Raw genomic sequence first — 19,506 nt, forward strand, 5'->3', positions numbered from 1 at the left:
CAAAGGAAGAGCTATGCCCAAAATATTAACTACGTGTGTAGCAGAGGCCAAGTAAGCAGGACTACTATGAATAGCATTACCCAAAACATTATGAAATACCCAAAGGTACGGATGGGAAAATGAGACACCATTCAAAACTAGAGTAGTTAACTAAAAGACTGTGACAAGATGCAAGGAGAGACCTCTCTGAGATCTGTGCCCTTTGGTATAAGAAAGATTTGGAAGCAGACACAACAAAAGGCTTTTCTTTTGAAAACAACATGATGATTTTTAATTAGCGTTTTTCATAATGCTAAATCGCATGTTACCTTGTTCACCTACCATCTCTTCTTAGTGCAGCAGAAGAGTTAAACAAACTTATAGGACCCTCTTCTCATAAATACGACACAGCAGAGCTCAGTCAAAACAAGATGATGAAAATAAAGTTAAGGTTGTGTATTCCAAAAGTGGTGAAGACTTCCTATGGCCATGAAGTGAATGAGCAACCATTGATACTACTAAAATACTTTGGGTTTAGATCTTTACGCTATTAGTTATGGGCCAGCAAGATGGCTCAGAAGGTGAAGGTGTTTGCTGTGTAAACCCAATGACCTAAGCTCTAAGTCTACTGTATTTTAAACATCCTTTATGAAATCACATTTTTGAGTTTTTTTATTTAAAATGTATTGTGAGTAATTAGATACCAAAGCAACCAGACATTTATGTTGCATTTGTTTTACATGCTCTATATACAGAAAAAATAAGTTGATGGTCTATATTAAACTTAAGCTCTTCTCATAAAGAATCTGTGAAAATTTAAACTCTGAAGAGCTCCATCGAGCTAAAGTTGGCCACTTGCCTCTAACTCTAGGAAAATGATGCTGAGTATAGGAAAACTCCAACTCTACCCTGCATGAGCCAGTCTGGGAAAACATATTTACTGTCCACCACAGCAGAGCAAGGGAAGAAAAGAACTTTCAAGTGTTCAGAGAGATGACTGTCCCGTCTAGTTGGCGATAAGAGTTGGGCTTCGAAAGAGAAAGACAATGTAATAGTGGGAAACAGTGGCCAGGGTAAATGAAGTAAGGGGAGTTGTCAAGAGGAGAAAACAGAGTGCAAGGACCAGTAACTAGTGCAGCGTGGTGTTTGTAGACAAGTAAATTGTATATGTGATAACATTCAAGGGTCTCATTGGGCATTGTGGATGAGGGCCCACATCTACCATGCTAGATACTTTGGACTTGATTCCACCAAAAGAGTAAAAATTACTACTTTTATTTTTTTTAATTTTAGCAGAAGTTAATTCACTTTAGGGTAACTGACTTGGTATTGGGTTTATAATGGGAATGTGTGATAAAGACATTTCAACTTCTGCTATACAACATTGATAAAGGGTGATAAGTGCTTGAATTAAAGCAATGGAGGGCTTGCAGTTTGGAGTATAAGTGAGAAGCAACTCCAAAAAACAATTTATAGGACTCTAAGACACTGTGACTTTGGGGATTAAGAAGCAATAAGAGAGGGACTCGAGGCTGCTGACTCATCTCCAGGGACCAATAGAAAGATGTTGTTGTGAACAATAATGGCAGTGAGTCTGAATATTTTACTGTGGTTTCTGACTTTAATTTCATTATCAGCATTACAGTTAAACTCCAAAACAGTATTCAACCTCGAAAACCAGGATATTAAACCCCAAAACTTTGCCACATTGGGAAATTTAATTTCCTTTTTTCTCTAACCTACCAAAGCCATTGGCAATGAAACTTCAATAAACACCAAGATCTTGTAGCTTTCCCAGAAGAATCATTCTTAAAGCCACAACCTGAACTCAGCTAGAGAATTAAGAACACAACTATCCCTTTGGATCAATTTCCCATCAGGGAATCTGGCCCAAATATTCAAACATTCCCATGATATTATGAAACTTGCTTTTGAGCAGCTTGTTCTTCCTGGGCGGAGAAAATTCTAGTGATTATCATGGAGTCATACTCTACTAATGAATATTATCAGTCAGGGAATATATGCAAACAGTGATGCGTGGGTAGGTAAAATTAGCTCTTAAGATATGTTCAAAGGTAACCTTCAAAAAATTAAAATAGCCATAAGCTCTAAGAGGAAAATGTACTCATACTCTGAATACACATCTGTGTGAAGAACCAATATATGCTGCATGACAGACAGCTCCTATGAGTAACCAGGACTCCTGGTTGGAGTGGTGTGCACACATAGCCAGAGAATGTGAGGAAATGATATCGTCTTTGTTGATCTGATAGATGTTTCCCAAATATAGTTAAACATGAGCACATTAAGTTCATCTGAATCCAGGTCCTTTTTACAGATATTTACTGATTGCTAGCCTTAACTCTACTAAAGCCTGACTAGAAACATGAGGACAGTCCATGCATCTTGCATGCTCATATTAAAAATCCTAAAAGGAGCCAGGCATTGGTGGCACACGCCTTTAATCCCAGCACTCAGGAGGCAGAGGTAAGTGGATGTCTGTGAGTTCGAAGCCAGCCTGGTCTACAGAGAGAGTGCCAGGATAGGCTCCAAAGCTACACAGAGAAATCCTGTTTCGAAAAAAAAAATAAGAAAAAAAATCCTAAAAGGGAAAACAGAGAGTATTTTACACACACACACACACACACACACACACACACACACACACACACACACGTTACAGGGGCCAAGCTAGTTAGTGTACAGGTTATCATTTCAAGTGAAGTTATGCCAGGAATGAGCTCCTGTTACCAATTTCCTGAAAGCAGAGAAAATTGACATGGCCTGGGAGATCCGATTTCCTCACTGACTGGAATCCAAAGGTGCATGTTCTTTAGAAGCTCAACCTAGTACCACAGTTTAATTCCCCCAAACAAGCATCATATCACTGCTAAGAATCCTGGAGATGAAGACATAACTATGAGTGCCTTTTCTAGCAAGCCCCGCCAATTGTCCTCAATGGGACCTTATACCCTGGACAGGGCTTTTTGTAAATGACACACACCTCCCACCTGTTAGGTCAGTGAAGAAAGCTGCCTCCTGATTCAACGGTTATATTTCCTGGACATTAATTTTAAAACGTACTGTTGATAAAACTGAGAAATAAAAGTCTAGAGCACTGAGAGATGAGTCTGAAATGAAAGCATACTTGGCCATACTACATATTTCAAAGATGGCAGCATCCTTACATCATAGGTTTTGAGACATTCTCTCTACTGAAATCTGGCTAAGCCCACAGAAAGGAAGAATCGTGAAGTTCCCAGGCAAATTATTATACAAGGCTTTCCGCCCAGTTCTCCTAGAACCTTTGGAAGCCAATCATTGTGCTCTGAGGAAGTCAGGTAACTCCATAGAAAGACTGCATTTAGATTCTAGCCATAGCCCTTCCTGACTTCCCAGGTGAGAACCAGATCAAAAATGGCATACGTGAGCAACGGAGCTGTATCCAATCCAGTCTTAGCCTCTGAGCCACCTTAGCTAACCATGAGTGGGTGGAACACAACTGAGCCCTGCCCAAACTGCAAGTCAGTGGACAGAATGAATGCTGGTAGTCATTTAAGCCAGTAAGCCTTGAGCTCATTTGTTACTTAGTACATGACCAGAATAGTATAAAGAAATCTCTTAGACATCAATCAAACAGCTGATGGTCAATTCAAGGAGATAAGCATGCATGCAAATGACCACAGGATGGCAAGAAGTCACTTATGTGTCTTGAGAGAACCACAAGCAGAAACTCTGTGTGTGTGTGTGTGTGTGTGTGTTAAGTGTATGATGAGATAAAGGGAAAACATAAATGATGCTACATGTCCCCTATAAGGGCAGCATGCAACAGATACTGTCAGCAGCTTCATCTTGTCACCGTATGCCTCCATGACCATGGTTACATAGAAGTAACAACCTTTCCAGATATTGTTAACTAAGTTATTAGAGAAATGCTTAACATAATAGTAAACACTCATTAAATGTTAGTTAAAAATACCCCAGAAATTCAGAGGTGTTGACTATTGGCATAACGTGGACAGAAGAGGCTTGTTTTAGGAAGAAAAGCACCCTTTTCTTCAAAGATCTAAAAGTCAATAGGATTCATGTTTGTTCTTGCAGAGTAAAATTAAGGATTTGAAAACAATATGACAGGAGGGGATACTAACCACTATACTAACAAGGAGCAGGACCTGTCCAGGCCCTCTGAACGTGGGTGTCAGTTGGGGGGCCTGGACAGTCTATGACACCTCTGGTAGTGGAACCAGTATTTATCCATAGTGTGCAAATGGGCTTTAGGAGTCCATTCCCTATGGAGGGATACTCTCTCAGCCTAGATACACAGGGGAGGGCCTAGGTCCTACCCCAAATGATGTGACAGACTTTGATGAACCCCCACAGGAGGCTTCACCCTCCCTGCAGAGTGGATGGGGTGTGGGAAGTGGGATTGGTGGGGGAAATAGGAGGATGGGAGGGAGAGGGAACTATAATTGGTATGTAAAATAAGAAAGTTTTTAATTTAAATAAAAATGATTATAAAAAGAAAACAATATGATAACTTCTGCATTTTCCAAATGCCCAAAGACCGCTAAGACCTGTACGGTTCTACACCCTTTTCCACTTCCCCTGCTTGCTTCCCTTTCTTCACTGTTTTCATTGGGTGTGACAAGTTGTCTGCGTATTACAGATGACTGATCAACCACAGGCCAGTGTTCCTGATTTGCACCTAACGCATATCCTACCCCAAGTTTTAAGAAACTCGGTGTCATATCAAGTATGTCAAAAGAGCACAAATTTTCTCATTTACTTTCCCAATCAAATTCTAAAGGGTAAGGAAGGTCACTCATAAGACTGGGGAAGTAGAATCATTTATCTTCTAACCCAAAGTGTCTTCCGTTTCTTAAAAGTTTGTAAAAACATATTCTTTCTAGAAGTATGAAGTGTTGGAGTTTAAGGGAGAGAAAAACAGTGGAGTTGTCCAGGACGTTCCCTGTTATGAGTGAAACCATAGCAACTACATCCTTTTAGGCCTGGTGCATTTCATTATTTCAGGAAGTAGCATCATACCACTGCTTGTAAACTCAAATGAGTATCAAATAGTTCTTCTATGACTCGGGCTTCTGCTCTTTCCTGTTGGTTTAACCTACCTACATAACTTAGAAACATTTGAAATATTTTGGTCCTATCAGAGTGGCTCGGCAGCTTGACTTTGTGCGTTGTGAACCAAGTGTTTCACCTCATGTAATTTTGAGCATTTCAGGAAAAACTATATCTGTGTTTCTTTCTTTAACTGATACAATTTCCCAGCCATAAAAAAGCTCTATCATCACCTTGAATGTTTTTGTGTAAAAGCTTTCTGAAGAATAGAGGAATTGTGCCAAGTGCAGTCAAGGAATCGCGCTCTGCATTTCATGAACTTAGCCAGTGAAATTCCCTTTGGTATAAAATGGAGGTGATATTAAATAAATGAAGAGACTGACTAATAACAAAATCTCCCTGGCCCATCTCTGTGTAGTGACTATAAATGAATGTGTATGGGAATTATAACAACCATGAGAGGGCCATAAAATTACACACTCAACATTCTCAATGACACAGGGGAATGATTGCATAGGGGGATGAAGAGTCCTTAATTAGTCCTATATGAAGTTACTGAAGGGGGAAAAATCACCTACAAAGATTCTATGATACTTGGAAAGCAGTTAATTTCTCCAGTACATAAATTGCTGGTAGAATTTGTATGATACACTGTCAGCCCTGGTCTTCCCAATCATTTTCTTCTCATTTTAGAAAAGGAAACCATGCCAGACAACAGAGAGTCAACTACTTTGATATCTTTCAAGTACCCTTTAATCATAAGTCATCAGTACAAGGGCTGCTTCAACAGGAAGGCCACTGAGGGTGGCACTACTTCAGAAAGCCAAGAAATAAAGCCCCAGTGGCCTACACTGTGGTTAAACACCCCTTATGTTCTTAGCCTCCCAAATCACCAGGGCTTCCCCGTTGATTCTCCATGTTTGTGATGAGAGACAATGGGATTCCTGCTTAACCTCATCTTCTCCTGGAAGCCCTCTGAGGCAGGGCTATTAAAATGCTGTTCGTTGTCAGAAAGATAAAGGAAACTGAAGGTACTAATTTCTCCATTGTTTGTCAATGTCTGGCCCAGTTGTTTTGAAGGACATCAGTTCTGTAGCCCTAGTATTTCTGGAATCCCAGGATATCCCATGGAGAAGAGCCTAGAAGCAGAATGCCCCTCAGCATGAACTTCTCCTCCTTCAGGTTCTAGATCTCTGCTCCAAGGATTGTCCCCCACCTAACCTTTCCAAAGTCCACCCTGAAGTGTCCTTTTTATATGGTATGTTTTGTCACAGCACTAAGTGTTCCTGTTATGCCAGGCTGGCCTTCTGGTTGTCTATATCCACGAGCCTTACATTCTTTGAGGGTCAAAATAATTTCTTCATGGTTTTTACTCTTGAGCCTGTAATTCCTAAACATTGTGCGCAGCAATGGCTGCTTGTTCTCCCCAGGCTCCTGGCCCTCAGGCTCTCAGCTAAATGCATGTATTAATGCTGGAGCCAGAAGCCATGGTGGAAGTTAATGGCAGCATGAATTCCCAAAAGGAGAAGATAGGGCTTCTGTGACATGGTAAAGGAACACATGAGATTGATACAGGCCCTGGCTTGTAAACACACTTAGTGACTCCAGAAACATCTCAGTCTAACCTGATCATATTCCAATTTTAATTCACATTTTGTAATTCTGATTGTACCTTTGATATTGACAAAACTGCAACCAAAATCCCAGTCATGATACCAGTAGAAATTTGCCCCAGTGACCACCCTGGGAGATGTGATGTTCCCAGAAATGAGAACAACACCATTTGCATTTGAAAAATTGGCATTTGGGGTAGTTTTTTGGTAGCAGCCAAACTGCCTTCAGAGAGAAGGTGGAGACGGAAGAAGGAGATGAGAGTGGAGGAGTGTGAACCCACATGCATCATCTCTTTGGCTCAGCAGAGCAAAGCAGAGCAATTTTGTGTGTGCCATGATGATTAATGCCCTGGGACTCAACGACAGCTTCTTTGCATGATCCAAGAACCAACTTCTCATCCTGGGTGGGGTACTCAATCCAGTCTCCTGAGACTGAGCAGCAAGAAAATGTTCTTTAAATAAAAATAATTCAATGACGACTCAATGGAAAATAGAATTCAAATATTTTGGTACTGTACAGGATTATTAGGTGTGCATAATTCTTTATGTTTTTATTTTTTATTGTTTACTTTTTAAATGTATTGATACTTTCTAAAAAATGAAAGAAAACAACATCCTTTGCCATGCGACTTACATAAGTATTCACTCACTGTTAGACTTTGTGCTTTTATTGGTTTCAATCAGGTTCATATAAAGGAGCCAGATTGAACCCCAGAGTAATTTGAAAAGATAGGTTAAATCCAAAGGTGGAAACTTGAAGGTGTTAACAATGGATGTTTTTTATATGACTATGTACATATGGGTGCAGCTCTGGGAGGTGTGCTAAGAATCAAAGAAACAGGTAAGAACTGAAAATCAGGGCCATAAATTCTTCTTGGCATGGAGCAATGCCTGCAGACAGGAAGAGGTAACTGCATACATGTCGCTGGGGAAGGGAATGTCTGGAGGAAATAGCTAGGCTCTTATAGTCCTGTAAGATGTTTCAAGAAAGTCCAAGTGAAAATAAAGCTGAAAACTTCCAAACATCTAGACTATAGAGAGCAAAGCAACAGCAAATGAACAAATTAAATTTGTTTTTGCTCTTTACCTCTGCCCCTAATTTATAATTTAGCATAAACGAGAAAATTTGTCAGTGGTGAAAACAGAGAGAAAATTCTAGGCTGTATCTCAAGACTCTTTCCTAGACTATTTCAGAGACAAAATTGAAATTTTATATGATCTGTTTAAAAAAACAAAAGAGTCTGTCTGAGAACTGACTTATTTGAGAAGCACTCCGTCTATTCTCAACACGTTCCAACACGGAAGCACCGGTCTTTCCTGCAGCCATGCCCTTTGATGCCCTGCTTTGAATCACCAAGTGTTCTGAGGTGCGGATTTACTAGAAGCAAAGTCCAACTCGGCCTTGGGTTCAGATGTGTGACTACCTGCTGCACCTCTCACCACGCCCAGCCATCTGACCTTCCTTCTTCATCTGGATCGCTACTGCATTTCCCCTCCACCTTCTTATCTTAGTAAGTCCTGCCTCCCATTGTTATCTGTGTTTGCTAGACATCTGTGAAGTACACAAGACTCCACCCCAACTCTGTCCAACTTGCTAGTTTCAGTTTTGGGTCTCTTCTGGTTCTTCTAACCTACCTTAAAAAGCCAACTCAAGTTATGAACATAGACGTTTTCTAAAAACATAGAATTCCAGGGACTGCCGTTTTTCTGAGTATCAGTCATTGTAGAATTGCATCACTCAGATCAGTTAAGTGTGATGTACAGTTCTCTGAAACATTGAAAGTACAGCCTGATCACTGTCCAGGATCAGCTTTCCAGGAAGGGATGGGCTTTTTGCACCTACAGTCCTGCTCCTTAGTCACCTCAGGGTGAAATCAGGCAGAGTCTAATTACATGGTAGCCATCCTTAATCCCAGCACTCAGCGGGCTGAGGCAGATGGATATCTGTAAGTACAAAGTCAGTGCGGTGTACACACTGAGACCCTGTCTCCAACAAACAAAAAATATAGGAGGAAGGTAGAGGATCAAACTATGCCTATGATTTGTTGTTGTTTTTTTTTGTTTGTTTGTTTGTTTGTTTTTCAAGACAGGGTTTCTCTGTATTGTTTTGGAGGCTGTCCTGGAACTCGCTCTGTAGACCAGGCTGGCCTCGAACTCACAGAGATCCGCCTGCCTCTGTCTCCCAAGTGCTGGGATTAAAGGCGTCCACCACCAAGGCCCGGCTCTATGCCTATGATTTTACAGACAGCCTCTGTCAAGGAAGTGGAGTCATGCAACATCATTCTGTCCCACACATATGATGAAGTCTGCTATGTCTGGCTAAATGTGGCTATAAAAGTATTATTAATATAAAATAAATTTCAATATATTTTATTTTTTAACTCAGACTTAGACTCACAAAAAATTGAATGAAAAGTTCAGCGAGTTCTCATGTGTCCAGTCACCACAGGCTCACGGTCCCGACCATTACCAACATCCTGCATCACAGTAGTACAGAGGTTGCATCATCACCAAAATTCACAGTTCACATTACCATTCACTCCTGCTGTTCTATATTCTATGCATTTGACAAATATACAATTATGAGCAATCAACATTGTAGTATTGTACAAAGTGGTTTAACTCCCCTAAATTCCTCTATAATACATCCCATTGATTTCTGTTTCCTGCTAACCCCTGACCTTTACTGTGTCCTCCTGTTGTCTGTACCACAATGTCATATTGCTGTGATTGCTTGTGTGTAACCTTTGCAAATTGGCTTGTTTCATCTGGCAATATGCCTTTAAGTCTCCTATGTATTTTTTCACACCCCAATGCACAAGAGATGTTTCTTTTAGCTCCGACTAATATTTCACAGCATGTGTCTATCACCATTTGTTTATCCATTCTCTTGTTGAAGGGTGATGTGGTTTCTTCTGTCTTTTGGAATTCTGAACAAAACCACTAAAAATGTGTGTGTGTGTGTGTGTGTGTGTGTGTGTGTGTGGCAGAGAGAAGCATAGTTTTCAACTTACTTGTAAAACATCACATAACACAACTGCTAGATTCTAATTCTAAGACTGTATCTAGCTTTGCAAGAAGCTGCCAGTCTATGTTCCAAGATGACTGTGTCATTCTGCCTTGCCACCAGCACTAAGTGAATGTTTCTGTTGTTCTCACTGTCTGAGGATAATTTGTATCAGTGTCTGGGGATTTTATCACTGCAGCAGGGTGTAGTATTATCTCCATGTTTTAACTGGAGTTGTGTTGTATTGACTGCTGTCCATTAATCTCCCATTGGGGAATGTGTTTTCAGTACTCTTGGACACCAAACTGTAATCTTACTGTTGAGTCCTATCAGTTCTTGGGATAGATTTCAACTTGTAACTTACCTTTTCCTTTTTTTTATTTTGTTTTTATTTGAGATGGGGGCATGTTCTCATTATGTAACCCAAGTGTGGTTCAGCATTTCAATCTTTCTGGTTCTGTTTCCATGTGCTGGAAGTACGGATGAGCAGGCTCACATTTACCTGTATTGTCATTCCCTCGACAGGGCTTCATACAGATCAGAAATTTTCAGTTTTACACCAATTAATAACTCCCCAAAAAGTTCATAAGTGTAATAGGTGGTTGAATACACATTTTCCTATTGCCAGAGTTGTCAGTGATAGACTCCCAATAGCAGGATTAAAATGGTAGTCAACTGAGAGCATCTGGAGCAAAGCACTGTCTACAAAGCCTACCAAATAATGGAAAAATGACTCTTGTGCTCTCAACTTCCATGCCAAGTTGTGGTCCCCATACTAGTCAAATCTGAGAGAAGACTGTGGAGGGGAAAGAACAAGGAAGCCTGGATAGGGAGAAACAGAATGTGGTGCTCTAGTTTTTCCATCTGCTCTGGAGGGCATGCATCTCACCACTGAGCCAAGGGCATGGATGAAGAGAAGCATTTTTAAGCCTGTAGAAGAGTCAGCACTAACTTTCGAATCTGTACCTAAAAAAGCCTGGACCATCCTCTTCCCCATCTCGGAAGAAGGAAAATGAGCAATATCAGCCCTGGGCTACACACATGTGTGTGTCCTTGAGCCAAGCAACTCAGGAAAGTAGCTAACTTGTGATATCTTGAAAAATTCATCAAGGAGAGCTGGTTGCTAGTAAGAGGACCCCATCAAGAAGATGGCTAGGAATAATGACAAGAACGAGATCTTACTGGAGCTACATCTGAGATCTGTAAATGAGAGAGACTTGTAAGGCCTTCTGGCAACTCTCAAGTAGATATGTTCTATGCAGAGGGCCCAGAAAGCCAGGCCATACTTTCCAGAGGACAAACTATGGCTCCCTCCTCATCCTCACATGGTAGAAACCCAAAAAAGAAAATGGAGATTGTATCCTAGAAGGAGTATATCCCAGAAGCCTCTGTTTGACTGGCCATATTGAAGGAAATAGTTTCAAATAGAATTGAGATTGAAGCCTTCATAATACTGAATTGTGTTTTTGTGTTTTACAGAAAAACAAAACCCAAGTATCTTGCAAAGGAAAAGAGAAACCTGGCAAAGTTTAAGTAACTGGAAAAAAAACATTATTTCCAATACTTAAACTCCTGGCAAGTTGACTATTCAGTAAACTCACTAATAAAAGTAGAAACAACATGAGATAGCCATCTCTTCCATTGAAGAGATCACAAGTGTACACTGAATCAATCCCCTATCTATTAACTTTGCATTTAAACAGTAAGATGAAGCAGAGACTCTCAAAGAGAAGGCTATGCACGATTAACAATGAAGTGGCCCAGAAGAGCAGATGTGCAATGGACTGTAGGATAGGAAGCAGATTATAGAACAGGAAAGACATGGGTTCAAATTTTGACTCTAATTTGAGGTATAGAAGAATAATTTATAGATATATATTTTATATATACTCAAATTAGTATAATAATGTGATTCCCATAACAGAAAGGCTCTAGCAAACCCTAATGATTTCTAAAACTGTGACAGGCTTCTATTTTGGTAGGCAGTATGTGGCATGAGGAAATTTGCTAACTAGGAACTTTGCAATTTTGTATTTACTAGGTAAAGGGTCCGGGATAGAAATATGCAGGGAGTAGACACACAGCATGGCTTGAAGATACTGGAAGACATTACCCCGATTTTCAAAAGCTTTCATAAATATTATAAGTGAAGAACATAGCATGACATAACTGGCATAACATTGTTCTTACTATCGAATTTAACTGAGGCAAGAAGAAATGGCATTGTCTTACTTTACACAGTCAAATCTAGATAGAATTTCTATTTTACTGTCTCTTCATTACTTTGAAGGATCTCTAGAAATATTTTGGAGCAATTTACTGCTGCATTAAATTTTTTCATGTAAAAATACTGAAATATTTTCCAGCTGTGTGATATATCATTTCATAATTCATGTAGAAACAGCAACAGTGACACCTTATAATGGGGCTACTAATGCAATGTAATCCAGCAGATGACAGAAGTTCAAAAATGGTGGCTTTTTTGTCAGCTCTTTTGTCTTAATTACTATCAGTGATTGTGAAAATGTGAATAAACTGTTAATTCCCAGAGAAAGAAAAGCACTGGTAATGTGCTATTTACAAACTATAGTTAAATTAAAATTGCTGTTTGTGACAAAAACTACAAGACAAAACAGCACCCCACACAATGGGAAAAGATATTCACCAACCCCACATCAGAGGGCTGATTTTCAAAATATACAAAGAAATCAAGAAGTTAGTCACCAAAACACCAAAGGATCCAATTAAAAAGTGGGGGTACACCCATGGAGGGCCTCACCCTCCCTGGGGGAATGAGGGGATAACGGGGGGGGGATGGGGGGAGGGCACAGGAGGAGGGGAGGGAAAGGGAGAGGGACCTCGTACTGACTTGTGAAGCAACCTTGTTTCTTATCTAAATTTAAAATGGAAAAAAAATATTAATAAAAAGAAAAAGAAAAGAAAAAAAAGAAGTATTTCCCCAGTAGAAAAAAAAATATATAATAAATAATAATAAAAATTAAAAAAAAAGTGGGGGTACAGAACTACATAGAGAATTCCCAATAGAGGAATCTAAAATGACTGAAAGACATATAAAAAAGTATTTAACATTCTTAGTCATTAGGGAAATGCCAATCAAGACAACTCTGACATATCATCTTATTCCTGTCAGAATAACTAAAATCAAAAACACCATTGACAGTTTATGCTCGAGAGGATGCGGAGAAAAGGGAACACTACTCCACTGTGGTAGGAGTGCAAACTCATACAGCCACTTTGAAAATCAGTACAGAGGTTCCTCAGGAAAATGAAAAACAGTCTTACCACAAGATCCAGCAATTCCACTTTTAGGCACACACCCAAAAGTTGCACATTCATACAATAAGGGCATCCATTCATCCATGTTCATAGCAACAATATTTGTAATAGCCAGAATATGAAAGCAACCTAGATGGCCCTCAACAGAAGAATGGATGAAGAAAATGTAGTACATTTGCACAATGGAGTACTACTCAGCTGAAAAGAACAATGGATTCATGAAATTCACAGGCAAATGGATGGAAGTAGAAGAAATCATACTGAGTGAGGTGACCCAGTCACAAACAGATAAACATGGTATTTTAAACATAGAGCAAAGGAATACTAGCCTACAATCCTCAACTCCAGAGAAGCTAGGAAAACAAGGAGGACCCTAAGAGAGACATACAGGGTACTCCAGAGAAGGGGAAAAGGACAAGATCTCCTGAGCAAATTGGGAACATGGGGAAGGGAACAGAGAGTTAGGAGAAAGAGAAGGGGAGAAGAGGAGGGGAGAGGAGGACATGAGGGAGCAGGAAGATCCAGTCAGGGGAAGAATAAAGGAGAACAAGAAAAGAGATACCATAATAGAGGGAACCATTACAGGTTTAAAGAGAAATCTGGCACTAGGGAAATGTCCAGAGAACTACAAGGATGACCCCAACTAACAATCTAAGCATTAGTGGAGAGGCTACCTTAAATGCCCCTCTCTGAAAATGAGATTGATGACTACTTTATATGCCATCATAGAGCCTTCATCTAGTAACTGATAGAAGCAGACACCCATAGCTAAACACTGAGCTGAGCTCCCGGAATCCAGTTGCAAAGAGGGAGGAGTGATGAGCAAAGGGGTCAAGATCAGGCTGGAGAAACCCACAGAAAGAGCTGACCTGAACAAGCGGGAACTCATGGAACCCAGACTGATAGCTGAGAAACCAGCATAGGACTGTTCCAGAACCCTGAGCGTGGATGTCAATTTCGAGGTCTGGTTAATCTATGGGGCCTCTGGTAGTGGATCACTATTTATCCCTAGTACATGAATGGAATTTGGGAGCCCACTCCACATAGAGGGATTCTCTCTCAGTCTAGACACATGGGGGAGGGTCTAGGCCCTGCTCCAAATGATATGACAGACTTTGAAAATTCCCCATAGAAGGTCTCAGCCTCCCTAGGGAGTAGAAAGGGGATAGGATAGGGAGTCTGTGGGGGGCATGGAAGGAGGTGAGGGAAAAGGAACTGGGATTGTCATGTACAACAACCTTGTTTCTAATTTAAATTTAAAAAGGAAAAAAAACCTTAATGTTTTGAACAAAATTTCTCAAAATAGCTAGCTAGTAGTTCAAGAACTATTCTACCAGTGGAAAAACTTGAAATAAGATGTTGAATGTTGCCAAACATACCATGTTACAGTAGATGGAAACAAGAGGAGAAAACTGAAGATTAGTCTGAATGATGAGAAGCTATGACAATGTGACACCATCCTTCCTGTTCTGCATGTGTAAATTTGTTGGTGATCTGATCAGATTGTATGAATTTCCCCAGTTCCATCTTTGTCTTAAAAAAAAAAGCACCTGAGACATCAGTGTTGTTTGTTTTCCTCCAGGATCAGCCATTTGGAGAGAGTATGTGGGATCAACCACATGGAAGTCAGCCAACTGGTAGACCTTACCTAGCACAGCATTGCTAGCTTATACAACTTGACCCCAGTACCCTTCCTTTATCTTAGCACATTTTTCTTTATGCATCACCTCCATAATGCTGACTATTCAGCATGAAAAAAAATCACAGAATTGGATAAACTTCACTTTGTTCTCTTTCAGTGGATCTCACATTGATCTTTCCAAGGAAAATCAGTTGAACTATTGATGAAAATACCATTGCAGGAGCAAGTATAATTGCAGCTACCAGTGCCATCTTGGTTGCTTACTACTAGTTTTAGGGCAAAAAAAACCTCATGTGGCAGTGAGGAAATATGTGTCCTGTTTATATCATGGCTTACAGGGGTATAATCTAACCCAGGACCTCAAGTATCCTAAGCAAGCATGCTAGCACTGAACCACATTCCCAGGGTTATCCTTGGTGAATGCTCAGTATAGTATCTACCTGTAAACATTGGCCTTTGACCATCATGACCTAAGACCTCATCCCCTAGTTGTTGATACCCATCAGTGCCATTTTCCTGCCACACAGGGCACATCTGACATTCCTCTTCTAACATTTGATACTCGTTTTATTATATGATGGATAGAGAACCTGAAGAATTTTTTGTCAAAGAGCAAGCCTCTCTAACTGAGTGTGTGGTGGTTCATTCCCAGTATTCTGGGAGCAGAAGCATAAGGATCAGGAGTGGCAGCCCAGTCTAGAATAAAGAATAAGAACCTATCTTTTTAAAAACTAAAAGAAAACAGGAGCCTAGGGAGACAACTCAGTGTGTAAAATACTCATTGACACATTGTGCAACTAATAGGACCTGAGTTCTGATCCCAGTACCAACATAAAGCTGGGCATGGCAATGCAGGCTTGCAGCCTTCATTCTGGGGGACAGAGACAGATAGATCCCTAGGGCCCATTCATTGGCCAAGTAGTCTAATTCAAAATGGAAAGTTCCAGAGTCAGTGAGAGACCCTGTTTCAAAAATAATAAAATGATTGATAAAGACATTCTCAAAAAAAAAAAGTGGGGCATTGGTAGCACACATCTTTAATCCCAGCACTCGGGAGGTAGAGGCAAATGGATCTCTGTGAGTTTGAGGCCAGGCCAGCCTGGTATACAGAGCAAGTTAAAGGACAGCCTCTGAAACAATACAGAGAAACCCTGGTTTGAAAAACAAAACAAAACAAAACAAAAAGAACATTCTCAAATCACATCAACCTCTGGCCTCTACATGTTTCTACATATGTAAGCACATTCAGACACATACATGCATGCAAACGCATGCACACACATTGCAAAGAAAAAGAAGCAATGACTATATCTATTAAAAAATAAAGATTCTCAGAGGCATATATCCTCCCCCTCAGATCTGCAGACTCAGAATTATTAGGGCTGAGATACACGCTCTCCCGGGGCCTACAGGCATCAATTTGGGATCCACTGGGCTATGTCTTTCTTCTTAGATACAAAGAGTCCTTAACAAAGGCTCTCTGGACACAATATCCTGACCCCTGGTGGTCTAACCCCAAAGTGTAACTCACACACATGGATTAAAGTAAACAAATTTTGCTGGACATTTGACTGTTAGATGTCCCTGGCTGCTCTCTGAGCATCTCAGTCAGGCCTGTCTCACAGAGAGCATCTAAAAGCAGAGAATTCACTGACTTGTTTTTGAGCATCCACAAAATGTGATAACCTGTCATTTAAAATGTTTGACTATCCTCTGCAGATGATACAGAAGTAAAAAGGCCAGAAGAGCTGGTCCAATTTCCCCAAATACACACACACACACACACACACACACACACACACACACACACACACACAGGAATGCATACAAGTGCACGCACACATACACATGAATGCACATGCTTACACACACACCTATATATCCATGTGCACATAAGCACACAGAGTAAATTCCCACTAGCTGCCTTGTCATTGTGTTTGAGTTCTAGTGTTCAGTCAGTTTTAACTTGACTCCTCACCAGCTATCTAGACCAGCCTCTTATCTTTACCCTTCTTGCTGTGATGACACACTCTCATATTCATTAAACGCTTCTCACCGTGATAAAAAACTAACTACATGTCAGAAGCTCGGCATTTCCCCTAACACAAGACATACCCACCAGAAAATCTACTGACCATATGCTATTTTATGTATGCATATGTGTATATATGTTCATAAATATAAACAAATCTTCAAGCAAAGCAGAGAAGTCCAAAATATTTAGAAAAGAAGCCCCAAAAGAGCGAGTCACCTTACACACTAAGAACAGCAATAGTTTATTTATTTTAATATACAACACTTCATTAAAGTGTGTTCAATTTCTCCTCTGCATCAAGTCAAGTAGAGTAATGCCCACTTTTCCCACTCCGACTTACCATAGGACTGTAGTGGGCATATGTCAGTAAGAACACCCCCTGCTCTCCAAGCCAGAGCAAATGAAGCCTCATCTACTCCATTCGCAGGAGTTCACCGCCCCCTGAAATGCCAGGAGACATTTAAAAGAGAGAATAGGATACAGAGTCTGGCCCTAGATTATTCTACCCACTTCCATTTTCCTAAAGGATATATCATTTATTTCTTTCAAGACAGGGACTAGCATCATAAATAGACAGAAAAAAATAAATGTAAAATTCAATGTTGCTTTTGTGTCCCCAACCCTGTCGAAATGAGAAATTCATTCCCTAAAGGATCAAGGGGAGAGAGAAAGCGTTTCTTATCTGGAGGCCCTCCCAAACAGATGTTTTTCTTGTGGCTTTCTTTCATGTGGACTGTGAGCCTTTAGAACTCCAAAAGTGCCTATTATCCTCTAACTACAAATTTCACTCCACTTGTTTTTGTTTTCAGGTATATAATGAATGCATTTCAACTAGAAGGAAGTTTGTCTATAATTTTTATTTTAAAATCTAAAGAACTACTTATAGTTAACTTTGCAGCATTTAGTAAAAAACAGACTTACCTGAGTTTTTCTTTGAAGCAGAGCAGGCATCATTTTTTTTGGTGATCTGTTGCTTTAACAGAATACCATGTTCATTTTTGCCCACATGACATTCATTTCCAGTCCCTAGAAACAGTTTTGAGAGAGCAAATGCGCCACATGGACAGCAGCTACGGTATAAATATGTATTATGGAAAATTTCCACCCACACAGAGAACCTCGCGGGCTGCGTTAGAAAACAAGTTGCCTCAATGCAGAAAATAGGCGTTGTTGTTGCCTTTAAAGCAAGCTCTTCCGTGGGGAGCCGTTCTATTTATCTGCAGCCTGCAACTGTATTGCTTTGAAAGCTTTATTGTGTTATTAGCTGAAAGTTAATATGTCACAACTTCCAAACTAAAAACCTCTGTTGTTTGAATTTACTCTGATGGCCATCTGTTCTCCATAGAAACCATAGCCTTGTTCTTCAAGCCACATTTCACCTTTTTGATTGTCACATTCTTAAACCTAAAAACAGTGTGTTTGGAGACAGTGACAAACAGGTTAGAAACCATGTTTGCTTTAGTCGACCAAGTTTAGTAGACTTGAACACTGCTGTTTGCAACCATGAAACTTGAAGAAGAAAAACTACAAGGAAAGAAATTATAACAGATGTAAGTCTTGTTCATATAAAAGAAATCTATTTTATGAGAATCTTATAACAGAAGTGAAAGACAGACATTAGTCAAGGAATATATATAATTCACTTCAAATCCACAGAGGTGACATTAGTGTGTTCTGTCTCTGTACCTCTGTTACCTTCTGCCCATCTGGACTGGGCTTGATGCTGCCTCATTGAAGAGTGTGCTTACAGTAGCTTCCCCCTAACTGAACGTGCTTCTGTACCCCCTTAACACCAGTGCCTCTAAGAATCATTCATAAATACCCTATTTTCCCTTCTCTAGACTTTCCCCAGAGTCCTTAAAGTAATCTGTCGAAGGTTTGTTCCATTCCCACATGTCCCTGTGTACCTACCTGTGCTGGAGCAGGCTAGTGGAGACAGGAAAGACTGGGTTAATGTGAGAGCCCAGCCTTGCATAGAGGGACGGCACAGCCCTGGCAGCTGGAGGATGGAAACGGGAGGAATTCGTGTACCTTGGCAAGTATGATACAGTGCCAACGAAAACATTTTTTTCCAAGAAGTTCAAAGCACTTTGTAACCATTAACCCATGAGGCTAAGTAGTCATGAAGTACCTGTTACTTGAATACACCCTTAAGATAACAACTGCCAGCGAAATCGTTAAAAGGGCCACTGTGTTGTTTCCTTATTTCTAAATATTTACTGAGCATTTAATGTGTTCAGGGCACTGGGGGAAAATGGACTCCTCGAGGCTTTCACATAGCTCCTGGTTCTTTTGCTTGTCTTCATGAGGCCCAAGATACAACTACTCACTACACTTGCTTCCATTTCGGTCAAGTTGTTTAAGGCAATGAGCTCCACTCTTTTGAATGTGCTTAGCGTGCTAAGTGCTGAGTGCTGAGAAAGTGTGAGAGAAAAGTATTTAAATTGTCTGTACATGTCGTTACACCTGGAGAAATTGTAGAAATGTAGTCAGAGCGCTTCCTTTCAAGAAGCCATAAACAAAGGTTTAGTATAGATAATCTTAGTCTCTGTCGTGCTTGTAGGATTGCTATAGAAGACAAGAAGAAGTAAAGTTGCCGTTACTACGCTGAGCTGTTTATATAACTAATCTATATTTCTGTTGAACTCGATGAGACAACATGACTGGTAAAGCACAGCCTTGTCCTCGGGACTTTCCCAGCTCTTTTATGCCATAAAACGGCAAGCCACATATAGAAAATGATTGAGATAATTTCTAAATCTTCCTCGGACAATGAACTGCACATAGAGTATATGGATATGTGAGATGAACAGATAAAGGGGACTGGTGGTTCCTTTTTAGAATACATGACTTTCTA

The 19,506-nt window shown here is 40.2% G+C and overlaps 1 protein-coding gene across 4 annotated transcripts in view; it reads right to left on the reverse strand.

Moving 5' to 3' along the window:
* The window catches only part of LOC101827398 (cytohesin 1 interacting protein), a 62,733-nt gene extending 44,046 nt beyond the window's left edge, over positions 1–18,687 (reverse strand). For 2 of the 4 annotated variants that reach the window (XM_040745371.1, XM_040745369.1), the window contains exons 1-3: positions 18,561–18,687; positions 17,571–17,675; positions 16,990–17,090 (exon numbers count right to left, since the gene is read on the reverse strand). In XM_040745371.1, the coding sequence (XP_040601305.1) occupies positions 16,990–17,061 (72 nt within the window). In that variant the 5' untranslated portion in view covers positions 17,062–17,090; positions 17,571–17,675; positions 18,561–18,687. Of the gene's footprint in view, positions 1–16,989; positions 17,091–17,570; positions 17,814–18,560 lie in introns of those variants that run through there. The other 2 variants (XM_013112584.3, XM_013112582.3) reach the window with 2 other exon arrangements.
* Positions 18,688–19,506: the final 819 nt, after the last annotated feature.

Source organism: Mesocricetus auratus, unplaced genomic scaffold, assembly GCF_017639785.1.
Source record: "Mesocricetus auratus isolate SY011 unplaced genomic scaffold, BCM_Maur_2.0 Super-Scaffold_100004, whole genome shotgun sequence".
NCBI classification, from domain to species: domain Eukaryota; kingdom Metazoa; phylum Chordata; class Mammalia; order Rodentia; family Cricetidae; genus Mesocricetus; species Mesocricetus auratus.